A 25574-nucleotide genomic window follows, 5' to 3' on the forward strand; every position below is an offset into this window, starting at 1 on the left:
ATTTAGGATTAGGAATAGGCGTAATCGGACCTGCTTTTTACATATCTCTCGTTATATGGGTACCACATTCACTTCTTTGGGCTTCTATTGAATCGAAAAATAGGTTTGATTGTACATCTTTTTGATATATATATATATATATATATATAAAATAAGTTATCCTCACAGGGGCCACACTCACCTACAAACCGTTTTCCCTAAATTTTATTTTATTTTAATGTTTGGTGTTGAAATTTCCCAACAAGACCCGACTTTGTAACACTAGTACAATTTGTGTCTTGGAAACTTTTAAGAGTAACCTTGTGTTTTAACTGAAGTATACTGTTCTGTCTGCTGTTCCAGCTTCTTTATGAATAAATTATTGTTCTTTCAGTTCTTGCTTACTGATTAAAAGTTTGTAAAAATTGATGATCTTTAAAACATGCTCTTTGCTTACAGAAACCACGGATATGTATATTAGGAGGAGGTTTTGGAGGTTTATACACTGCTTTAAGACTAGAGTCTCTGGTATGGCCCAATGATGAAAAACCTCAGGTAAGTTCTCAATTTGTGATTCAATACCATCAAATTTGCTTTCCACCTTCATGATGCTACCACGGAATATGAATCTGTTTCTCTGCTCATAAGCTACTTTAGGAGTATTATCCCGTGAGCTGGTATAATTTGTCACTTTGCCACTAGTGCTGTTGTGAGTGACCCAAATTCTAAGTTGGAGAAGCTGAAGCTGGTATAACTCTCTCAAACAGCATGTAATTAGTTCAAATCAATTTATCAACTTTCTTCATGATTTCAATGATAGGAAAAGATGAGTAACAGACATCCCCATAGGAGGAGAAATAGATTAAAAAAGCAAGAAAATGTACTGAAGTGTACACCAAGCAATCAAAATATGAAAAAAAAATGAAAATTAGGGTTTCGAGTACTTGACTTCCTGGTGGTGCTGAAAACTCTGAATAACGCTGGTTAATCAATTTAGTCAACTAGATATTTTCTGGGAGAGTGGGAGGCTTTCTGTTATGGAGCCACAGACCATGTACTTTTTATTTTTGTTGGACCAGAATGGCATTTCCTTTTATAGACCATCCATCATCAGACACGCAATTTTGTTTTATTCTGAAGTTTCAGAGAAAAATTTAAGTCAATTAGCTTACAGAAAAATTCCCAAGTATGGATTTTCTGATGCATTTGAATAATTGACCACCAGCCCAGCCCATCAAGCGCGTAATCCCCTATTCATCCCATCCCATTAATCAAGCCCATCAATCAATCTACTGGCCTCCCTACTTAATGAGACTTGTCAGCTATCTATGTGCTGACCTAGTATTTGGTGATTGGATGCGTAGTTGTAGTTTGCTTTGGAATTCTTAGCCATATCATGTACTTGGTAAGTTGGTGCTGTCATTTCCTATATCTTTGTAAATTTTCTGTGTCCTTGATGGTCAATGGGTCTCCCTTCTTGTTTTGAGTTATTGCCCCACGAGCTGGTTAGTGATTTGCTCCATGACCTGCATCACTTTCTTCGTGTCCTCCTATAGTCCTATTGACTACTATACTTTTTCAGCATGTATAGAACAAGACACACACCATCAAGGAGATAAAATTCTCTTTAGGTTTTCCTGGTTCTCTTTGTAGTCAATTTCTTAAAATCGTGAAATTGTTCAACCTTAATTAATAACACATTCCCAGAAAAAATAATGTGTCATCTGATTTGCAAAATAAATAAAAGTGAATACGTGGAGGACAACAACGTGCCTGTTGGTTATTTTTGTTAAATTTGGTACTTTTTTTTTTTTTTTTGGGTGAATAGTAAATGCATTAAAAGAAGGGAAGGGAAGATATAGCCCCAAGAGGGAATTTACAAACCCAATAAGGGATACAAAAAGCTCATAAAGGGCACCAATAGCACCAATCAGTGCCCACATGGCCTCAGGGAATTTCTACAACACGGCCCGAATGCCCAAACAAATGAGAAGGGAAAATCAGTCCGCACCTGGAAGAGAACCATGGAAGACAACCATAGCTCCTAACCCTAACATCTCAACACAACAGTTCCTAGCCACCAACACGAAGGAGCACTGCCAGAGAAGAGGCAGCCACGGTGGAGAAGTGCTGGCCTCATGGAGGGCCATGGCCAAGCTGGCAGCTAGCCTAGTGAAAGGGGTCCCCAAGGCGATAGGGCGCCGGCCTTTTTGAGGGCAATGGTAGAGTGGCTGCCGACCAAGAGTGGCCCAGCGGGCTAGTGTCGAAGAGGCTACTGCTGATCAGGACAAAAGTCCAAGCCTGTTGGTGTTGTTAGCTGTTATGCGTGTCTTGAATTCTTGTACTTGTTTCGAAGATTGCCCCGCTTCGACATTTTTGGTGGCAGCCCGAAGGAGAAATTTTGTGCCCATCACTGATCTTGTATGGGGTTATGGGGGCAAAGCCGCGTGGTATAGTACAACCCCGACCCGATGGATTGACCCATATCTTTTATATCGTATACTAGTGACATTCATCTTTTTGCTTGTATTAGGGCTTCTATATGTGAATGTATAAATAGGAGGCGTGGATCTATTTTCGACCTAATCACGAATCTCCCTTTCTCGCCATCTCATGCAATCTCTCCTCTCTTTCTTGAGTTCTCCCTTCTCTTGCAGGTTTGAGAGTCTCCCTCGTTCTTTCTTCAGTGCCCATGATGCTAGACACCTTTAAGGGTGCTTTGGTTGATGACTTAGTGAGGAATTGGGGAGGTAGTTGCATTGTCTGTTCAATGCGTGATCTGGGGCCGGCCGGAATCGGAGGTGTTTAGAGACCTTGAGGGTTCAGGCTAAATTGTCACTGTAATTCAGTTTCTGCAGAGGAATCTAGTTCTTGTTGGAGGCACTGCCAATGAAAAAACCCAAAGCTGATGGTTGGTTTTGTCAGTCCTATTCAAATATTAAAAAAGGAAAGGGGGGGGGGTGAGAGAAGGACAACGATGCTTGGTGACTGGTGAGGAGCAATTTAGTACTAGTTGAAGACTCTCCTGGGAAGGCCATTTAACAGAGATCCGGCTCTAGATATAGTTGAATAGCACAGCAGACCTCTCATAGATGATCTCAGTTCTTTGGAATAAGGTTGAGTTGAGTTGAGTTGAGTTGAGTTGTGGAATGTGGAGCTTCTGCACGAACACTGCCAGAGATAAAATGTGCGGAATTTTTTGGAATATATTATATATTTTTCTGTAATTTTCTGTTTCTGTTAGACCTATTTCTGTGGTTTTACATTTGTTTCTTTAAGGCCACTCATGATAGTGTTGTTGATTGATTTAGTATGTTCAAATCTGTTCCTTGGCTCACAAAGTGCTTCTTTTTTTTTTAATGGATCTAGGTGCTTCTGGTTGATCAGTCTGATCATTTTGTTTTTAAGCCAATGCTCTATGAGCTTCTATCTGGAGGTATGCTGGTTAGGAGCTTGTGTGAAGCTACCATATTGTAGTCCCTATCTACAACAGTATGTTTTGGTGTTCTGCCTTTATTTATTCTCACTAGCCAGTTCTCCCACAGAAGTAGAAGCATGGGAAATTGCACCCCGTTTCTCAGACTTGTTGGCAAATACTAGTGTGCAGTTCTTCAAAGACAAAGTGAAACTGTTACACCCTTCTGATCACTTGGGGACAAATAGGCCTACAAGGTCTGGTTGTGGTGGAACGGTGCATCTTGAAAGTGGCTCTGTAATTGAATATGACTGGTAAACTTTTTCATAGTCTCTTTTCACTTTGTAATTGTTTATTTTTCTTTCAGAAATTGCCTCTGGTTAAATTGGTTTCATGCATTTAATTGTCTTAAATGGAGTCAGGTTGCTGCTTAATTATATCAGCATCCGAGCATTCTGACCTTTTTGACCTAGGGTATCTTGTAGCATCTTTAATGCTCTAGCTGATGTTGTCTTTCCACTTGGGCAGACAGGTTGGTTCTTGCTTTGGGAGCTGAAGCTAAACTTGATATTGTGCCTGGTGCTGCAGAGTTTGCCTTGCCTTTCTCCACTCTGGAGGATGCATGTGTAAGGATCTCTGGAAATATTGTTTACTCACTTGTCACTTTTGCCTCTAGAACTGTTTTTGCTTTGGGCTGGTATACTGAGTAGAAGGTTCTTACCATTTCTTCCACATTTTCTGAGAACTGTTTTTCCTAACCGGAGTTCCTTTTTCATAAACAGAATGAGTATATTTCTGTAGATATGTTTTTCAGGTCGTGTCTAGTGTGATGTATCTTTTTTGTTAATAAATTTCTGGTCATTTTAAAACAAAAGTCATAATTCTGGCACACGGTTCTCAGCATTTGGATAATTGATTTTTTTATGACATGTGGTGGGAAATACTTGGTTATCATAGTTTCTATGCAGGAGTTACATTCTGTGCTTTATGCTTTTGGGGTTCAGATTTATCTTGTAAATATATGTTAGTGATGAAATTCTCATACTAGTCTGACAAAAGTTTGTCACACAAGACCAGCAACAAATGGAGAACATCAAGACACTGGGAATCCCCCCCCCCTCTAAACAAAATGTCATTTGGGAAGTGTTTACGATGGAGAATAATTCCTCATGCCATTTCATGGAGTATTTGAAAGAGAGAATGATGTAGCCCAAGCCAAGCAGCTCCTAATGTAGGTGGAAATTTTATAACTGCAGTAGATGGGTAGGGTGTTTAGATGGTAAAATGAGGAGTATAAAAGTTGGTGGGATATGAAATGGGTGAGAATGGGAGTCGTCCACCCCCTTGGACACCTTGGTTCAAGATCTAATCCAATATTGTTGAAGGAATACACCACTTCAAAATCTAGGATTAGCAGTAGCAACACAAGAAAGTTCTTTCATTCACTTTGTTCTAAAATGTTTATGGGTAATAGTTTTTATACAATGGATGGGAGGACTCTAGACTCTCGTTGTAACTTTTGCTCCTAGTTCTAGACTCGACTATTTAATGAACTGTACCTTTTAAAGGACTTTCACATCCATCAATAGAACTGATTTATGGACTGAAATAATATCTTCTAGGACTCTACAACTATAGATAATATCGATAACTAACTAGTTGATGCTCTTATGTTCCCCACACACGTGTTAATTACTTTTGACTTTGGACTGAATTTGAGTGAGACTTGGATTGGATTAATTAGGACTGGACATATCCGAGCCTCAATAACATCCTGATAACAATAAAATAAGAGAATAAAACTGGCATGAACAGTAACACATGAATAGTATCATAGGCCAGGTTTGAACTAGGGGACCAATCCAGTATTGAACCAGACCTACCCAATTTGCAGGAAGGTCTTCTCTTCCTCTTCTTTCTAGCAGAATACTAGAGAAGTTGAATTTTTATGGCATAACCTGCGACATCCAAGCTCATGTTCAAGGTTGGAATTGTATCAAGCTGATTAGCATTTGTGACAGTATTGGAACTTGATATCAGCACCTGTTCATGAAGAAAGAGGGGGAAGAGAATTAGAAGATCGAAGAGGAGAGAGGGGGAGAGGAGAGGAGAAAGCAGATAGACAACACCCCCCGGTTTGAGAGAAAAACAGAATACTCGTTAACTGTGGGTAGGGGGATGTTATATTGATAATAAGAGTTGAAATTACAAGAAAGGAAGTAACTTGTGTTTACTTTACACACAAGGACAGAATTATAACATAATAGTACAAAAATACCCCTGCAGATCCTAACTCCTCTTAACACTCTCATCAAGCTGGAGCATAGATAACACTCATGCCCAGCTTGGAACACCCCTTTGAGAAATTCACTTTGAAACAAGGCCTTGGTTAACAAATCTCCAAGTTGATCACCAGAATTGTTTAATGGAGTAGAAATCAATTTCTTCATCATTGCATTCCAGATAATTTTATATTCCGCTTGAATATGTTTGTTCCTTTAGTTAAAGATTGGATTATTGGCAATATAAATAGCTACCTGATTATCACAGAACATTTCCATAGGCTTGCTGACCAAAAAAACCAATCTCTTGAACAAAGGATTAAAGCCACATCAACTCAGCTGCTGTATGAGCCTTAGCTCTATAGTTAGCTTCAACACTAGACTGAGCTACTATAATTTTTTATTTTTATTTTATTTCTTTTATGTGATAAGATTATCTCTAACAAACGTATAGTAGCCAATGGTCGACCTCCATTCACCATCTACACCGGCCTAATTTGTATCAGAATAAACAACAATATTGGTGTGATCATGGTGGTGATAAATAAGTCCTTTTGCTAGAGCACCCTTAAGGTACCTCAGGATACAACATGCTGCCTTCCAGTGAGCCTGCTTAAGCTTTTCCATAAACTGATTGATCACACCAACAACAAAAGATATATCAGGTTGGGTAACGGTAAAATATATGAATTTTCCAACTAACCTTCAATACATATGTTTGTTTACAATTTCCTCATCATTAGAAGCTCTAGATTACAAGAGGATCCATAGGAGTTTCTACAGACTTACAACTTGACATCCTCCTCTCGCCCAGAAGATCAAGAACGTATTTGTTTTGAGAAAAACTAAGTTCTTTCTTGCTACGAATGAGCTCAATACCAAGAAAGTATCTAAGAACTTCCAAATATTTCATCTGAAAGTGCTACTGTAAGTAAGACTTAACCAATTCAATTCCAAACATGTAATTAAGAGAGGCAAGAGCACAATCACTTTAGAGTCGTGATGATGAATAAACAATAATTGGTCAGAGTAACATTGAGAAAAACCATAGCCAATAACAACTTTGCCAAATTTATCAAACCAGGCTCCCGAGGACTGTTTCAACCTATAAATAGATTTGTTCAGATTACAAACTTTCTGGGCATTCTCCCTTTGAGCAACATACCCAAGAAGTTGCTCCATATGGTCCTTGATACACCATGATATCACTTCACCAATTAGTGTAGGCCACGTGGCATCCAACCACAGACCAAGGGGCTCTTCACAACTCAAGGAACCTAACTACAAGGGTAAATAAGGTATTTCACCCCATATAGGGATTAGGGCTTCACGGCATCTACCCTATAAAAGGGAAAGTGGTCATTCTCTCTCCACTGCTTCAATAATGTATTTGTTGTCTGAAAACTGACTTAGGCATCAGAGCCTCTTGGCTGGAGCACCCCTTCGGCCCCCTTTTTTGTAGGTCTCTCTCCAGAATCCGACGGTCAGATTTCTGCATCAACAGTCCTCATGCAAATCGCCATGAAAAGCATTCTTGATGTTTGGTTGAAAAGTGGCTAATCAAGGTTAACAGATAAAGCGATCCAAACTCTCACAGAATTTAGGCAAGCAACAGGAGAGAAGCTTTCAAATAATCAATTCCAAAGGTCCAAGTTAGCAACCAAACTAGCTTTTAGTTGTTCAACAGACCCGTCAGAGTTATACTTAATGGTATACACATAACGACACCACACAAGATCCTTACCTAAAGGTATGTCTACCAAATTCCTAGTCTTGCGAGAAACAAGGCATCGATTTCCACATGCATGGTTGGCTTTCGCCCAGGGTGAGATAAAGCATCTTGGTATTTAATAGGAATAGAGTGGGAAGTTAATAAGAAGGCAAAGGTACAAAGAGAAACATGAAGATGAGAACTAGAAACATAATTAGCAATAGGATAGGCAACTAAGGATTTTTAGTACAGGATGAGTACCTTTCCATAGAGTAATGGGCAAGTTATTAATAGAAGAAGAAACTCAAGGTAAAGAATCAGATTGGGAGAGGTGAGAAATTGTTGCAACTGGCGATGACAGCTTGGGGTCACACCTGTATACCTGTAATGGTATTCTTGTGGATTTGGAAGCAGAATTTTTAAGAGGAATTAATTTGGGAACAGGTGGAAGATTAGGAGAGACTTGGCCTAAATCAAGAACAACACCACCAAAGTAGGGAGTATTTTCAAAAAATGTAACATCGACACTAACAAACTACTAATGAGTGACAAGATCATAACAAAGATATCCTTTTTTGGGTGTGAGAATACCTGAGGAAAACACATTTTATAGCACAAGGAGACAATTGGTCAATGCCAAGACGATTATGGACAAAAAATGTGCATCCAAAAATACATGGTGATTGGCCAAATAATTTGGTGTTTGGAAAAACAACAGAAAAGGGAGACTTATTTTGAAGAATAGAAGACGGCATCCGATTCATTAAATGACAAGCGATCAAAACAACATCTCTCGATAAATTTTGGGTACACTTATATGAAACATCGGGAATCTAGCAATATCTAACAAATGACGGTTTTTCCTTTCTACCTCATCATTTTGTTGAGGTGTATAAGAATTGTTAGCTCGATGGATAATGCCATTATTAGAACAAAAGATGAAATTTCATGTTGAATAATCTCAAGAGCATTATCAGTACGTAAAAGTTTTAAAAAATACAAACTGAACTTTAATTTTATTATAAAATTGTTTTGAAAAAGAGTGTTCGTTTACAAAAGTGACAAAAACCTGATCGGGTCTTAACCTTACATGGACCATAGATATCAGAATAAACTAAATCAAATAAAGACCTACTCCTAAACACACTACAAGACGGGAAAACAGTGCGGTGATGCTTTCCCAGCTCAAAAGCTTCTCAATCTATGAGGGAGATAGACTTGCAATTAGGGGCCATAGAGAGAGAGAGGGTCCTATTCAATAGTGTTAATGAAGTGGAGAAGCACCAGTAAAGGTAATAGACATCGCTGTAGATGAGTAAGCAATGTCAAAGCAGTACAAACCATCCTCTCATGCACTCCACCAGTCGGCTTTGTCTTGAGATCCAGAAATACACAATGGGAAGAATAAAAGGTGATGTAGTAAAGATTATTTGTAAATTGACTAACATATAAAAGATACAGGGTAATTTAGGAACATGAAGTACAATAGATAATGAAAGAGAAGAAGAAAGAGGAATGACACCATGGCCACAATGGGTACACCGTCTGACGAACTGATCAGATTTCTGTCCACCATGACCGCCCATACCACGTCCCCAACCTCCTTTGAACCACGACCTCTGCTAGGAAAACCAGAGCCATGAACTCCTCCACCATTGCCAACATCAAATTCAGAGCTGTCCTTATAAGAGGTTGTGGATTCAGATTTATACAGGGAGGGGGACACAATCTGTTGAATCCTGCAATATGCCTCATTCATAGAGGGAGTTTTCTTACTGGTTAATATTTGACTCTTGACTGTCTGAGGTTCAGAGTCTAATCTAGATAGAAAATTTGCAACCACAAATTCAACACGCTGAGTTTTGAGAACTCCAATATTAGTAGAGAGGGGCTATTAAACATTAAGTTCCTCCCACATTCCCTTTAGAGCACTATTGTAATCACCAACAGACTTGCCATTTTGCTTGAATGCGAAATCATATACTATGGACATATTCTTATCTTGAAAATAACTCTCCTTAAGATCATCCCAGACATCCTTGGCTATGGTGTGAAACATAACATTGGCAGCCATAGAAGGCTCGACACTATTCTATAACCAACAAAGCAATGTAGCATTCTCTACTATCTGCTCTTTATATTCAGGTGAGATTGCAGCAGGTGGAGAAGATTAGATCATCCATCTTTCTTTGGCAGTGATAAACCTTGACTGCCAAGCCCGAAGAAGGTAATTTGATGCATCATTCAGTTTGATAGATGTGATTTGAACATTGACATTGTTCGTAGGAGCTTTAGAATCAGCAATAATACTAAATCAAGCAGTATCACCTCACAAAGAATAACCTAGAAGCAACCAGCCACAAATAGCAATACTTGATAATCGAGGGGATAGCACCCAGGGCTTAATACACAACCAATATTGATAACTGTTGGATCAAACACCAAGAAGTACGATAAATAAACCAAGACAAATCCACATAACAAAGATTTAACAAGGTTCACACACCGATGTGGTGTGCTACGTCCTCGGGCGAAGAAGAAGATGTTTCACTATGTAGAAGAGAGATTACACCCAAGCAGCGGCGAGAAAACTCGCCCTTAAACCCTAGCTCGAAAAACCCCAAAATACAATGACAATGCTCAACAAGGCGATAGTACATTATATACTCCAAGTCGCAGGTCGACCCATCGGATCGCGGTTGATCCGGTCGAACCCCTCTACTTCCATCACAGATCTCAAAAAACTTCTCATTCAGGTCGCCACCAAAATATGTCGGAGCGCGTCAATCTTCAAAACGGGTCAAGAATTTGAGACAAACATAACAATAACCCGCAGCAAGGAAAAGCAAACGAGAACCATAGAAGCTCAAACAACATCCAAAAACATTGGAAACAGCAAGCCGCAGGGTATTGACCTACAATCACAGATAAAAAAAACCTTAAAATCGCATATGGTTAGGGTTGTCTGTTAGGTCTGAATTTTGACCACAGACAGTTCAATATAAAGAGAATATGTCTTCAAAAAATCAGAATGATCAATCCACAAGAGATGAGGGTTCTTGGAAAATCTCCCCAAAATTTAGGATTTTGAAAGAAGAAAGAAATATGATCTTTCACAACAGAAGAATATGGCCAATCGTCAAAACAATATTCACAATGATATTCTTGAGCTTCCAGAGGGAGGAAAAAAAAAACTGGAGACGATAAAACCTTATCCAGATGGAGAGAAGTTCCCTGCGCAAGCAGGAAAAGTAGCAAATCATAGCTTAGGCGAAGAGCATCTTCAAGTGGACTTTTTTCTTCATAAAATGCAGACCATCACTCCTCCAGTAATCACAATAATAGTAACGATGAAACCCCAGTTGTGTTAAAAAACTAGGGTTCTACCAAACAAAAAAACAGCATAAGTGGTTGCACACTTCCATTTTCCCTTTACTAGTAGGGGCCCAGCTTTGCTCGGCTCCGCTTACAGGTGCGGATCCTTAGCCAGTGTTGCTCCTAGGTATAGATATGCTATCGGATTGATCTGCAGCTGGTGCTTCTTGCGCTAGACAGAATGAACCTGTTTCACTCGGACGGATAAGAGATGAATGCGGGACTGATTGAATACCTTGTCAAAGCCGGAGAATTGAATCCTCTTGGTCTAGATGCACCTAACATAGCCTTTGATGCAATAATAGCATAAATTGCGGCCAGTGCTGATCCAACAACCCAGGGAATAACAGGAGATTACTGTAGGTCTGGTGCCCACCTCCATGGAGCAGTGACACCGATAATTGATACCCAATCCCCGAGGCTCATTCTTTGAACACACTCCTTTGATCACCTTTTCTCATTAAACAAAACAGGTTGAGAAGCTGAGAAGCTGAGAAGCTGACGAGTAGGGGAAGCACCGGTTCGAGCCATGCCAGGTATTCAAAAGCCATTCGGAATGGAATCAAGACAGACGCTTTGACTCATGCTTTGGAGCCTTTTTATGGCAAGTTAGCCGAATGGTCGCGTACCAAAGTGCGACGTTCAGTAAAACCATATTAAACCATCCAACATACGAGAAGGAGATGTACACGATAGTGCTGGCTGTGAAACACTGGAGGCACTATTTGCTCGAGCAGGAGACACTTTACAAATAGGCTTCTATGATCACAAGCCCCTCCAGTATCTACAAGATGCAGTCCAAGCTTCAGGAGGCACATCAGATGAAGTGAATTTCAGTTCCTGCAACTGTTCGAGTTGGTGATCAAGTACAAGAAAAGAAGGGCCAATGACGATTGCAGATTTTCTGTCCAGCCCCCCAGTAGTTGCCGCAACTGCTGTTTCTACCACTTTATTGGACTTCTGGGACTTTATGGCGGAGTACTCGGAGGGACGTCAAAAGAAGTCTGGGAGAAGATGGCGACTTACTCTACAAAGACAGCAGAGTATGTCGGGCAAAGATAGGCATCTCGCGGTCCTTCATGACACCAGAGTTGGATTACACTTTTGAGTGATATGAGCACTTGTTAATGAAGAAAGAGAGAGAAGAGAAGTAGAAGATTGAATAGGAGAGGATGAGAGAACAGAAAGGGGAGAGACAACACCCCACAGTTTGAGAGAAAAACAGAGTGCTCTCTAACCGTGGGTTGGTGGATGCTATATTAATAATAAAAATTGAAATTACAAGAAGGGACATAACTTATGTGTACTTAACACATAAGGACAGAATTATAACATAACAGTGCAAAAATACCCCTGCTGACATCAACTCCTCTTAACAGCGTCCGAAATCTTTTACTCATGTGGATAGAACTAACTTCATAGCCAATTAAAGAAACCCTACTTAGGAGGACCGAAGAGATAGGAGTAAATGCCAGTGTCACATGGTTGCCAACACAGGAGTTGGAATCAGATGTTAAGGAGTCAGATATTGGATGCATGAGAAACATGGAGTCAGGGACTTGTTCTTAATATAATTTAGTGTCAAAACATTGATATATCTTGCTCATTTTATCTTTTATTATTTATAAGCTTACATAAAGGTATAAATAAATAAATGATTTACATTTGCCAACTTGAACTTTTCTATATGAGAAGATGGATTTCTTAGAATATGCTTGATGCTTGTTCATGCCAAATAGAAAGGATGAAGGAACATATAGGAGTGTCACCTAATAAGCTGTGGAGTGTCAGAATCAAATGCTGTACACGTGGGAGAATCTATTTAACACTGTTGTTGTATAGATGATTTTGTGAAGGGCTTCCTTTCTATACTAAACGCTTCTCATACATTGCTAGTATAGATGGTTGATGGCATTGCAAAGACGGCTAGGATATTCATTTATTCGACTGAAAAGTAAGCAAACAGAATCAATACTTATGCTGATACTGGGTAGGTCATAGGAACACGTTGAGGCAAATCTTCTAAGGTGAGTGAGTACAAGGTCACTTTTGCTCCTATCAATCTGGTTGGTGGGGTATTATATAAATTAGGGGTGGCAATGAGTTGTGGGGGGTGATCTTCATGTTGTGTCAAGATTGCATTAACCCTTTCCGATCCATTTCTTCATTGTGTTGAAGTACCCCAATTCCAATGCTACCTGTTTATTAACGGGTCGTGTTCATGTCATAGTAGTTTTGGTTGTTGGATCATATTCCATTTATTTCCTGAGTTATTTTAGACAAATTGTCTATAGTAAATGACAAGAAAAGAAAACATTTCAGCCAAATGCATAGAAATACATTAATCAAAACATGAATCTATACATTTCATCAATGTTAAGGTATTATATACACATGAAAGCTGCTTCTTTTTTTTTTTTTTTTTTTTTAAAGGGTTATCGTGTCAAACAGGTGAAGCTTGTTGCACACATTCAACCCATTACTTAACCCATTTATTTACCGTACTGTGTCATGTTATGCCTTGTCAAATTTTTTTCAACCCTGTAATTATTGTGTTCGTGTTGGTTTGGCATCTCATGTTGGAAATTTCCACTCCTAATCTAAGCTTGCTTAGTGGATCTTGTTTTGGATCTTTCTAATCAAACTTTTTGTGCTTCACATTTTAGTGAATTTCTTGTTTGATAAGAAGATTGGTAACACTGTCTGTTTCTTATGGTGCAGAAGGTTGACAGAAAATTAAGAAAATTAGAGAGAGAGAAGTTTGGCAAGGATTCATCTCCAATTCGTGTGGCTGTTGTTGGCTGTGGTTACAGTGGAGTTGAGTTGGCTGCTACTCTATCAGAGCGACTGCAGGATAATGGAATAGTTCAAGCTATTAATGTTGAAAAAACAATCTGCCCAACAGCCCCACCCGGAAATAGGGAAGCAGCACTTAAAGTAAGAACTCACTCTCCCCATACTATGAAAATATGAGGCAAGTATTTAATAATTTCTTTAAAGATTCCATGACTAGGACCTTTCAGATATCAAAATTGTTCGAGAACATTGTTAATACCAGTATGGCATTTAATAAGTTCTGCAAACCATAGTTTTTAAGGCGGTAAGGCAACGGAGGCGTTTGAGGGTCCTTTGGAGCGCCTTAGCGATAAGGCGGGCATAAAGCGTCGCCTTATTGACTAAAACGCTCCTATGTAATTTTTTTATAAAACCGATCTATTTGGCTCAAATCTTAGTTGAATCCTATTACTCATATGTTAAATAAATATTAAAGGTTCATATTCATACCAATGTAAGATATTCATTAAGAAAACAAATCAATAAAGTGAATAAACTAAGTTCATCTTCATCAATCATCAATCATCACAACATATAAACATATAATATAAACACATAATTATGAAACAAAATTATAAATATAAAGAAATGAAGACATAAAAAATACAAGTATTTATTATACTTACCTCTATGATGCCAAAATGAGTGCCTAAGCCCTAAGGTCATCCACTATATTTCCACTTCTGTCAAAGAAGAATGAAGCTCACCGCTGCCGGAGTAATATGGTCGCCTAGATCAGTGGTTCTTCCTTGTTCCTTGACTCCCTCTCAAAGCCCTTTCTTAAAACCCTTGACAAAATCCAAACCCTGTTTGTGAATCGTGTTTTTGTTTTGTTTGTTTTGGTTATTTTTGGTGGAGTAAAGCTGATCCCATACATCTCAAGTGTTAACAAAATCATACACCTACCAATTAAAAATCTATATTTGGAATCTTCATCAAGTAATTTTAAAATGTGTTTAAAAAAATAAAAAATATATAAAAAAAAACCCATAAGGCGCCACTTCACATAAGGCGGAGCACTGCCTTACCATCTCTAGACCGCATCAGCGCCTTAAAAACTATGCTGCAAACATATAGTTTTTGGCTCCTTTCATAAACCAAAACTTTCCAAAAACACATTATGAGTTATGGGGGGAATACATTTTTCTATGCATGTGTAGTTTGTCCTCTAATTTATTCAGTTCTATTTGTGAGTTAAATTAGTCACCAGCCTGCAATTTGTTTTAATCATTTGTTAGTTACTTTTTGTTCGTTTGTTTTCTTTTTGTATTCTTTTATATGCATAGTGAGTACATATATGATACCTCCAAAATTAAAGCCTTCCTTCTGCATTTTTTACCAGGTTCTCTCATCCAGGAATGTTCAGCTTTTCTTGGGCTATTTTGTCCGCTGCATAAGAAAAGCTGGCGAGTTTGAGGATTCAGAGAAGCAGGCAGCAGTTGGAGGGGATAATGATATTGGAGCAGAACAAGATCTTGATAAAGATGATGATAATTTTTTCCTAGATCTTCAACCAGCTGAAAGAGGTTTACAAAGTCAGGTTATTGAAGCAGATATAGTTCTATGGACAGTTGGAAATAAACCTGTGATTCCTCCACTAGAACCATGTGATCAGCCCTATGCATTTCCTATTAATGGCAGGGGCCAAGCAGAAACAGATGAAACTCTCCGAGTCAAAGGCCACCCACGTATATTTGCAGTTGGTGACTCTGCCGCTTTAAGGGATGCCTCTGGAAGGCTTCTTCCAGCCACTGCACAGGTATATTGAATATAATTTTTCTGTGTATGGCCCCTGTGCAAGGATGATGCCCACAAATTAAGAAATGGCCCTAATTATTTTAATTTAGCACATCACAGGGTGATGCAGTTGTGTTTGCATGGTTGGACAGGAATGACCCACTTTGGAGACCCAAGCCGAGACACAACCGGCTCAACCTTGGTTTTTGTTAAAAAAGGGGATGGTATATTATATAGGAGGAATCTTCTATTTTATTTTGGTGGGTAGATACATAGAGTTATTTGGTAGTTTCCTTTTCTTTTCTTTTTTTCTAGTTGAGTAGATTTCCATATTGAGTTGGGTTTCTATTAATATGTTAGTGATGCGGTTGCCTTGGCTTGGCTTGGCTTGGCTGGGCCAGACCAACCCTCTTTGGAGGCCCAACACAATTTTCTGGTCCGGCAAGGGTCGGTAGACTACATAGGATACAATGTTTAGGTTTTTTTTTATTCTCTTTATTTTTAAGAGGTTGGGTAGATACGTAGGGGATTTTTCTTGGGATTATTTACTTTCTATTTCAGTTGGTTTTCATTGATATGTTTTAATGCAGAAGTAGGTATACACTTAGGTAAACAAACTCCCAATAGTTAAATAGCCCAAACCAATTCAAATCTGAACCCTCAAGTCAGTCTTAGCAGAAACCAGAAAAAGGAAAACAGAAACCAGAAAAATAGGATGACTAAACCTGTCCCAAAGGAACTAGAAATACCCAGAAAACTACTTGCAGCAGCAAGAAATAACCCAGCAACAAAACCCGATAGCAGAAAACAATTCCCAGGCAGAACTGGGTCTCGGCCAGAACAGGGAAAGACTTGTGGTTGAAATTTGGCTGGGTAGCGGGGGCTGAAACCCAGGTCGAGTGCGTCCCTTGAAGTAACCTTTGAACCCTCCAAAGGGCCTTCAAAGTGCTGGACAGAATAGGAGAGAAAGGCCCTGCCAGATTTGACTCAAAACAGTAACAAGCTGCAATCAACCTTGAGATTTGGAGCCGGTCTTCCACAGGCTTCAATCCTTGTTTATGTCTTCAAATAGGTTTAATTTAATCCACACACACTCCCCTCACAATAAGTAATAACAGAAATTACAAAAGTAAAGATCGTGGCCACATCAACTTAGCAGTGGTATGAGCCATAACTTTGTATTCTGCTTCTGCACTAGACCGGGCAATGGTAGTCTGCTTCTTACTACACCATGTAACCAGATTACCTCCAACAAACGTGCAATAATCCGTAGTGGACCTACGATCACTAGCAGAGCTGGCCCAATCAGTGTCAGAATAGCCAACTAGTTCCATATGCCGATTAGAACGATAGATCAGCCCTTTTCCAGTAGCATCCTTTAGGTAGCGAAGAACATGAACAACCATGTCCCAATGTGCTTTCTGAGGAGACTGCATGAACTGACTGAGAACTCCAACAGCACAAGAGATGTCAGGACGAGTCACAGTAAGATAAATCAGCTTGCCAATCAAACTCCTGTACTGATGCACATCCTGGAGAGGTTCGCCATCATTAACCCTAAACTTTTGGTGATGATCCATAGGGATATCAACAGGTCTGGATGCAAGCATACCAGTGTCAGATAAAAGGTCCAACACATTTCCTTTGAGACAGACTGACCCCTTTCTTGCATTGGATCACTTCAATCCCAAGAAAATAGTGAAGTTGGCCCAAGTCCTTGGTCTGAAAGTGTTGTTGTAGATAAGCCTTCACTTCAGAAATTCCTGCCTCATCATTACCAGTAATAATAATATCAACATAAACTACCAATACCACCAGTTTATCACCTCTGCGATGAACAAAGACGGAATGATCAAAATAACATTGAGAAAATCCACAAGTTACTATGGTAGTACTGAACCTGTCAAACCATGCCCGAGGGGACTGTTTAAGTCCATAGATAGCCTTGTATAAGTGACACACACGACCTTTATTCTCCCCCTGAGAAACATAACCAGGAGGTTGCTCCATATACACCTCTTCCTGTAGGTCACCATACAAGGAGGCATTCTTGATATCCAACTAAAATAAGGGCCAATCAAAGTTGACAGCAAGAGAAATAAGTAGACGAACAAAGTTCAATCTAGCAACCGGGGAGAAGGTCTCAAAATAATCAACCCTATATGTCTAAGTATACCCCATGGCAACCAGACGGGTTTTCAACTGCTCAACAGAGCCATCAAAGTGATACTTAATAGTGAACACCCAGTGATACTTCATCAAATCCTTACCAGGAGGTAAATCTATCAGACTCCAGGTACCACGACTCAAGAGAGCATCCATTTCTACATCCATGACAGCTTTTCATCTTGGGATACGTAAGGGCATCATTATGGGTGCGGGGAATAGGGTTAGTAGAAAGTGACAGGACAAGACCATGGATGGTCGAGGGAAGATGAGACAAGGAAACAAAGTTATCAATAGGATACACAACCATAGATTTTTTAGCGCAAGAGCGTGTACCTTTCCTTTGAGCAATTAGTAAGTCATCAGGCGGAGAAGGAGGAGAAGCTTCACCAGTGGAAGGCAGCAATGGAGGAAGTGAATCATCTGGAGTATTGGTATCTACACTCGGCTGTCCAACCTTCTGGCACTGATAAACCTGTAGGCTGTAGAGGAGGTGAGTCACTAGCACTAGGAACATCATGAAAGGGAATGAGAGAAGGAATGGGTGGAGGAGATGTAGAAGTCCACTCTATACCAGACTGAGACACCTGAGGAGGAAAAAATGATGTGCCTTCAAAAAAAGTCACATTGGCACTAACAAAGTTCCTATGAGTAATAGGGTCATAGTACTTGTACCCTTTCTGAGTACGTGAATAACCCAAAAAAATCCACTTAGTAGACCGAGGAGATAATTTATCTACTTGTGCATGCAAATTATGGACAAAACACACACATCCAAAGACTCGGGGAGGAAAAGGAAAACTTGGCAAGGTAGGAAACATAATAGAAAAAGGAGACCTATCTGAGAGAACTGAAGAAGGCATGTGATTAATCAAGTGACATGCAGTTAAAACCCTATCACACCAAAAATGTTTAGGAATATGCATATGTATCATAATAGCTCGAGCTACCTTGAGGAGATGCCGGTTCTTGTGCTCTGCTACCCCATTTTGCTGTGGGGTAGAGGCATAACTAGTTTGGTGCATCATTCCACGGTTGGCACAAAAATCATAAATATCATTTTGGGCATATTCTAAAGCATTATCAGATCGAAAAATCTTAATTAAAATGCCAAACTGAGCTTTTATTTCATTATAAAATCTCTAGAACACAGATAAAAATTCAGATCTGCCCTTTAACATGTGCAACCATCTAAGACGAGAATGATCATCCACAAAGGTCACAAAATAGTGAAAACCAAATCTATTACTAACTTTGCAAGGACCCCATACATCAGAATGGACTAAAGAAAATAAAGATGGACTACGAGAAACAGAGCGAGATGGGAAGGACACACGGTGATGTTTTCCCAACTCATAGGCCTCACATTCTAACCTAAGCACAGATTTAAAACTAGGAAATAAAAGTTTCAACCTGGACAAAGACAAATGTCCTAAACGACAGTGCCATTGGAAAGGAGTCACATCCCCAACAGTAGTAGCAGCAGTAGAAGAAGCAGGAAAGCCACAGTTAAGATAATATAAACCATCTTTTTCACGCCCTCCACTAGTCGTCTTCCTTGTGTGAAGATCTTGAAAAAAAAAAGTGAGGGAAAGAAGGTTACTGAGCAATTTAATGAACTAGTTAACTAGCTCACAGAGAGAAGGCTTAATGGAAATTGTGGTACATGTAACATAGAAGATAAATTTAATGAGGATGTAGGTGAGATAGTACCATGGCCTAGAATTGGTGTGGAAGCACCATTGGCAAGAATAACAGATGTAGAATTGGTATTAGAAGAAAAGGTTTTAAAAAGTGATGACTTACCAGTCATATGGGTAGAAGCACCTAAATCAATGATCCAGGGGGTAGAAGTAGTGGTAAGAAGGGCTGAGGTACCTGTATGAGCTAGGGTGGCAGTGGATGTAGGCCCGCCATTGGATGTATTAGAGGATGCCTCAAGAGTGTGCAAGCGCCAGAGCAACTGATTGATGTCATCGCGCAGACTGGTAGACGAATCTCCTGAGGAAGTTATCAACTTAGTATTAGTGGAAGACACTGTGTCAGTACCATCGTCTGACACTGCATGATTGGCTAACTGAGTGGCCCACTATGGCTTGCCATGCTTTGCCCAGTAAGTCTCGACAGTATGGTTGGACTTCCCACAGTAAGTGCACTGGCGAGATGCACGATCAGACGACGATCCACTAGAACCTCGACCAACTGACTCACGACCTCCCCCACGACTGCTACCACGACCACGTCCGCGGTTGGCTAGGAAGGAAAAATTGTCTTTGGAAGACTAATCAGGTTTAATGGAAGAATAAATGTCATTCAGAGTAGGAACAGTATCGCTTACAAGTAGATGGCCCTTCACTGCTTTCAAATCATTATTCAACCCAGCCAAAAATTTGGAAACAAAAAACTCATTGCGCTGAACTTTCAATTTGTCAATGTCTATGGTCAAGGGCTGGAAAACATTGAGTTCTTCAACCATGCCCTTGAAAGCACATTAGTACTCTGGAAGATATCTGTCAGGCTGGCGAAACTGGAATAGCTTCTCATAAATATCATAAATATGGGTCATGTTCTTTTCCTAAGAGTATGTTTTCTTCACGTCATTCCATACTCCATTTGCAGTAGTGTAGAACATGACATTGGCAGCGGCATCTGGTTCCATACTATTCCACAACCAGATCAAGATTAATGCATTGTCCTTCATCCAGTCATTATATCCCATATCAGACGACTGGGGAGAATCAGAGATAGTATATTGAAGTTTATCCTTGGCCATAAGATAAACTGTAACACCCTAATCTAATATTATACCCCTACTTGTGGACAGGCAAAAAGAAAGAACAGAGAAATCCAATGCTAGCCTGGTTGGTAGCTCTAGAGTGCCAAGAAGGCAGAAGTGACCCTACCTGCTCTTGTTCAGCTTGCCAACATCATTGGGGAGCTCATCAGGAGGTGTGGACAAAGAGGTAAGTTTGATTACAAGACTAAGTATAGTAGGGGAAAAAAAAGGTGTGACATGAGGACTTCCCAGCGGGTCACCTATCCTAATACTACTCTCACCCAAGCACGCTTAACTACGGAGTTTTATGGGATTTGGTGCATTAGTGCTGGTATGATCGCACCAAAACTGGTAGGTCCAAAACCTGCCAGCCAATTTTGCCTAGCAGAATCTAATTTTGGGTTTTTGCACTTTGGGGCCCACCTCTGCTGTGCAAATTCCCATTTTGCCCTTATGGAAAGACTCCTAATTGAGGGTTAAAATACATATTTTATACAAAAAAAAAAAAGGAAAATTAAATTTACAAATTTAATTACATATTAATTAAATTAAGTATTATATGTGATTTTTTGGTTTTTGTGCCATGGGGCCCACACCCCTAGTGTGCAAATCCCCATTTTGCCCCTATATGAATAAGCTCAAATAAGGTATGAAATGTATATTTTAGTGTCAATAACTAATGGGGGAAATAATTTAATTGTTTAACCAAAATCTAGATTTATTAGGTATATATATATACACGCATAAATGTACATTTAGGGCCCAGCCAAACAGACCTAAGGGTCTGTTTGGGCTGCCCTATATAAGGGTTATAATGGGCTGAGATTTCATAAAAATCGTGGTTGCTATAACAGTAAGGAGAAAAAGAAAGAAAGGAGAAGAAGAAGAAGGAAAGAGAAGGAAGAAGAGGAAGAAAGAGAAGTGAGGAGGGAACTCACTCACCTCAGGCTGCTCCCAGATCAACCCTGCACCCATGTAAGTGAACTTACTACTGCAGCAGGGTTAATTAGGTAATTTCATGTAGATTGGGCAGCTAGGGTTATGGTTTTACCCAATTGTTTACTGCCAGGGACTCCCTGTGAGCAAGATAGCTACCCAGTAAAAAAAAAAAAAAAAAGCCCTAATTTCTGTGGGCTACTGGGGACCCAATTGGTAAAAACCCTATCTCTGCTAAACCCTAGAACCTAGGACTCCTCCATTTTCAGTAGGGATTGTGCAATAAGAGTTGGAATAGGATTGATTTGGTGGAAATTCTGCCAAAACCCTAGGAACATAATTTTATTCAAGTTGGAATTATGCAATAGGGGCTGAATTAATTAGGTTAGGTTAGTACTTATAAATGTTCATCTCAAATTGATGGCCAAGGCATGAGAAATACCCTAATTCTGCAGATCTCTTTAAATTCCTAAACTATTCCTGCAGAATTGGACTATATCAGTTTTGGGTGTAATAAATTGAAACCCAAAATTGGGTCAACTTGGCATTTAACCTTTTCCTTACTAACCTAAGATAAGTATTGGAAATTCAAAATGAAAAATTGATGCAATTCGGGCACTACAGCAACCATAGTACAGAGTATGGAAAAGACAGAATCAGATTCTGCAGAATAAAAGGAAGAACCGACAGGTCCTGATCGGCCAGCCGGTTTTGACCCAAGTAACCCACCGATTAGGGTTCCCGAAGCCAGATGGGTTGTGTAACAGGTTACTAGACCTTTGGACATAAGTTTGGATTTGTATATATAAGAATTAATGAGAGACATAACCTATGACTGTAGGGTCCAATGTTTGGAATTTCATATGACCTCGAGGACTGTAAGTATGGATGAAACCCCTTCATCCAATGATGATCTATTAATGATTCTCTATATCTAATTCCATTATAGAAAATGTTTAAGAAGTTAAGGAATCAATATGTATATAGGAAGGAATAGACAAAGACCTCTATAGGTTGGGTATGGGAATGCTATACTTAAAGCAAGTGGGTAAAATGTAGGAATTTGTGATGTACCTAATGATTTAAATATCTGTTGAATAGGGAACATAAGTGACAGTGTGGCAATTTTCTTGAATCCAAGAAGTGAACTTGCAAATATTGAATACCAAGGTGAATGGGTGCCCTTCTCAACCCCCCATTCTTTTGGTGTGTCTGTTTAATGTTGTTCATGCATTAAATTGCTTGTGCATGTGCATTTGCATTTATCTGCATCTATCCTTTGATGGTACTATTGTGATGGAATGGACATGAGAAAAGTAAGACAAGTGAGATGGGTCCGTGCAAGTGCCCATGTTTGTATATGTGATTGCAATGATTGGATGAGCATCATTTAGAATGCTGGGTTAGGTATCACAACCCCAAGTGCTACACCCCTTGTCCGTAGGGGGTTAGGTACGGACTAATCCCGAATTATGTGGCTGCCTGATCAGCAATGCACTTCTGATGAGATGTGTGTTATCAGTTATGGAGGTGAGACAGGATACGACATATTGTATGCTTGTGAATATATTTACGATACGGGGTTACTTTTTAGGGGTTAGCCGGTGTGGCCCGAGACCCATACTGGCACTGGCTGGCTCCTGCCTGCGACGTAGCTTGTATACCTAAGGCCCAACGTACAAGGTAGGGTATACCACCTACGTTGGTAGCATTTATACCCATAGGTGATGAGACCTAGTAATGGATTAGGAATTTTGTATAGTTAATTAAATGGATTCATGAGCATCATTCTCTGTGTGGAGCATGCATGAGCATCATTCTTTATTTGTGGATCATGCATTGCATATGGATGTGTGTGCTTGTTCTCCCTCACCCCTTATTGAGCATTACCAGTGCCCACCTTTTCTATTTACTCCTAGATGTCGAGGTTGAACCCAGTATTTTGCCGACTTCCTGCACTGATTATGAGATAGTGGCCATGGATAACTTGGCCAACCTTCAAGAAGATGGAATCGACCATGGACTCGATTGCGAATGCGACGACTGTGCCTACGGAGGCCAGTTCTTCTGAGGAATAGGATGGACTATTCCTATGTCTTTTTGTGTACGTATTCCTGTTGATGCATACTCTGATGTATATAGTCTACTACTGAGATACTGTAAATTGTGAATATTCTCTTTTTGTAAGGTATGTAACTCTCATATGGATAATTGTAAATATACCTCATCACTTAGTTGGCACTGGAGCTTATGTAAGATATTTTTTGTTGGACTGTGCATATGTATATAAACTCAGATCTTTCGTAGTGTGATTGTGGTGTTATGATCTGCCCTAGTCTAGATCTTGGAGAAACAGGCTAACTGGATACGGTGAGGTGTCCAATGTTGCATGCCTTAGCCTATTAGAGGCAAGGTGTGACATAAACCTTCACAGATTGAGCCCAAAGTAGGTAGTTCAAACTTCCTTTGAGCTTGATAGAGGTAATCTGAACATTCACATTGTCCGAGGAAGATGTAGCAGTGGTAGTTTTGGTCTCAGCCATGAGGAACAAAAAAAAAAAATAGAAAAGAAAGGATTGCTGATGTAGAGGCAAACAAACAATCACCTGTATGCAGATCTATATGGTACCATAAAATGGGGGATTCTATTACAGAGCCATATTATCAAGACCTGATCTCTCCATGGTCATCACCAAACAAACAATCACCTGTAGGGTTTAAGGTTTAGGGTTTAGGGTTTAGAGTTTAGGGTTACAGACCATGGGGCAAAAATCGATTAGGTATAAAAAAACCCCGTCAAAAATCAATCTTCAATTGTCAATTAATAAAATGAGCAAAGAGACATTATCTAACACCCATGTGATTTAAGCCATAGTAAACGCAGCAGTAGGCGGCTGCACACCAGAGATGTTAGCGGAAGAATGAAGTCAACAGAGAGGAATGTATAAACCTTAGGCTTGATCACAGAGGCTCTGATATCATGTTACAATTCCAGAAACCTGTAATCAAAACAGAGAAAGAGAGGAAAGAAGAGAAGAAGAAAAGAGGAGAGAAGAGAGAGAGAGAGAGAGGTGCAATCGAAGGGGACTCCCAAAAGAGAGGAGTGACCTGCGATCATACTATTCTGGTCTGATTGCAGGTTATGCCTCAAAACTTATATTAAATGGTGCTGAAGAAAAGTACAAAAATACCCCCATAAAAAAGAAAAACCTAATCACAGAGATATGAGGCTGATAGGACATAAATGCCCCCATCGGCCATGTCGCGGTTTAGGATTAGCGCCTAGCGCTAAATTAAACAAAAAGAAAAGAAGATATTAAGCAAGATAGATGTGGGTGGGAATGGCTATCTCAACCTGGGTATCTCACCCACAGCTATCCCGGCTGTTTATCTTCCTTTCTCAAGAGAGGGAGCAAGCAAATAGCTGCAACAAACTTCATTAATTCAAAACTGATTTGTGTCTTCAGCAGGCTCTCTTTATATAGAGGTCTGAAATTACAAAATAGAAGCTTAAATCAAATTAGAAACTAGTGCAAAATAGAAACTAATTCAAAATAGCAACTAATGCAAATAGAAACTACCTCTATCTTCTAATTTAAGAAACAAAATAGCAGCTACTAGGGACTTTCTAAAAGTGTAACCAACTACTAAGAACAGGGAAATTAAAGGACTTCCAGCGTAGGACCAATGGGCCAGCATAGGGGTGGGTCGAACTCAGCCCAAAGGCTGGTTCGATGGCTGCCCCTTCCTCATGTGGTATTGTAGCCCATGATGGGAATCTACATCAGGTTTTTCTTTCCTTTATATTGGACATGTAATGCGGTAGGGAGATTGGACTGAAAATTGAATGAATTGTTGTGTCGGTGTGGTGTGTTTGCTGTTAGCGTACTTCTTCTTCTACCCAGTTGCTATTCCTGCCACTGATGACGTTACCAGACTGAGAAGAAGAGTAACGAAACCCTCGTATCAGGTTTCTTGAACCTGAGATTTCAAGTGAAGGTTGTCACCCTATAGGAGACCCTGACCTTGGAGTATCACTTCCCGAATCTTTTCTTGCTGTAAGAATCGAACCAACATTCAGATCTGGTTCTTGCCTACAGCCTGGAGAAATTTCAAGCTCTAACACTTGATCAAAGCTTTCTGTTTGATGTCATTGAGGCTTGGATTCAGTAGTGCTAGAGATTACGAACCTGTAAGTGATAATCCATGAGACGGATGACCTTGCTTGAGGAGCTGGGTTGACTTTGAAGTTTGAAGGCTTCTGCAACCGCTGTTTTGTTCTCTACAGTGACCAAAGGTTGAAGATGATCAACCTTCTTATTTGCAAACAAACCACTTGCTGAAATTACATGTTTGCCCTCT

General features: G+C 39.7%; 1 protein-coding gene, 1 long non-coding RNA gene and 1 pseudogene across 3 annotated transcripts in view; 2 read left to right on the forward strand and 1 right to left on the reverse strand.

Moving 5' to 3' along the window:
• LOC122081702 (alternative NAD(P)H-ubiquinone oxidoreductase C1, chloroplastic/mitochondrial-like) overlaps positions 1-25574 on the forward strand; it is a 35956-nt gene that overhangs the window by 4825 nt on the left and 5557 nt on the right. Inside the window, exons 3-8 of one of the 2 annotated variants that reach the window (XM_042648899.1) lie at positions 439-534; positions 3349-3415; positions 3525-3708; positions 3927-4020; positions 13484-13699; positions 14940-15356. In XM_042648899.1, coding sequence (XP_042504833.1) covers positions 439-534; positions 3349-3415; positions 3525-3708; positions 3927-4020; positions 13484-13699; positions 14940-15356 — 1074 coding nt within the window. The remainder of the gene's footprint in view (positions 1-438; positions 535-3348; positions 3416-3524; positions 3709-3926; positions 4021-13483; positions 13700-14939; positions 15357-25574) is intronic. The other variant, XM_042648900.1, reaches the window with a different exon arrangement.
• Positions 15373-24225, forward strand: LOC122081703. Its single transcript, XR_006141165.1, has 2 exons — positions 15373-22382; positions 23132-24225. It is a non-coding gene; the product is annotated as an uncharacterized LOC122081703 (long non-coding RNA).
• On the reverse strand, positions 20504-20621 carry LOC122082932 (annotated as a pseudogene).

The sequence above is a fragment of the Macadamia integrifolia genome, chromosome 6 (genome assembly GCF_013358625.1).
Source record: "Macadamia integrifolia cultivar HAES 741 chromosome 6, SCU_Mint_v3, whole genome shotgun sequence".
NCBI lineage: Eukaryota > Viridiplantae > Streptophyta > Magnoliopsida > Proteales > Proteaceae > Macadamia > Macadamia integrifolia.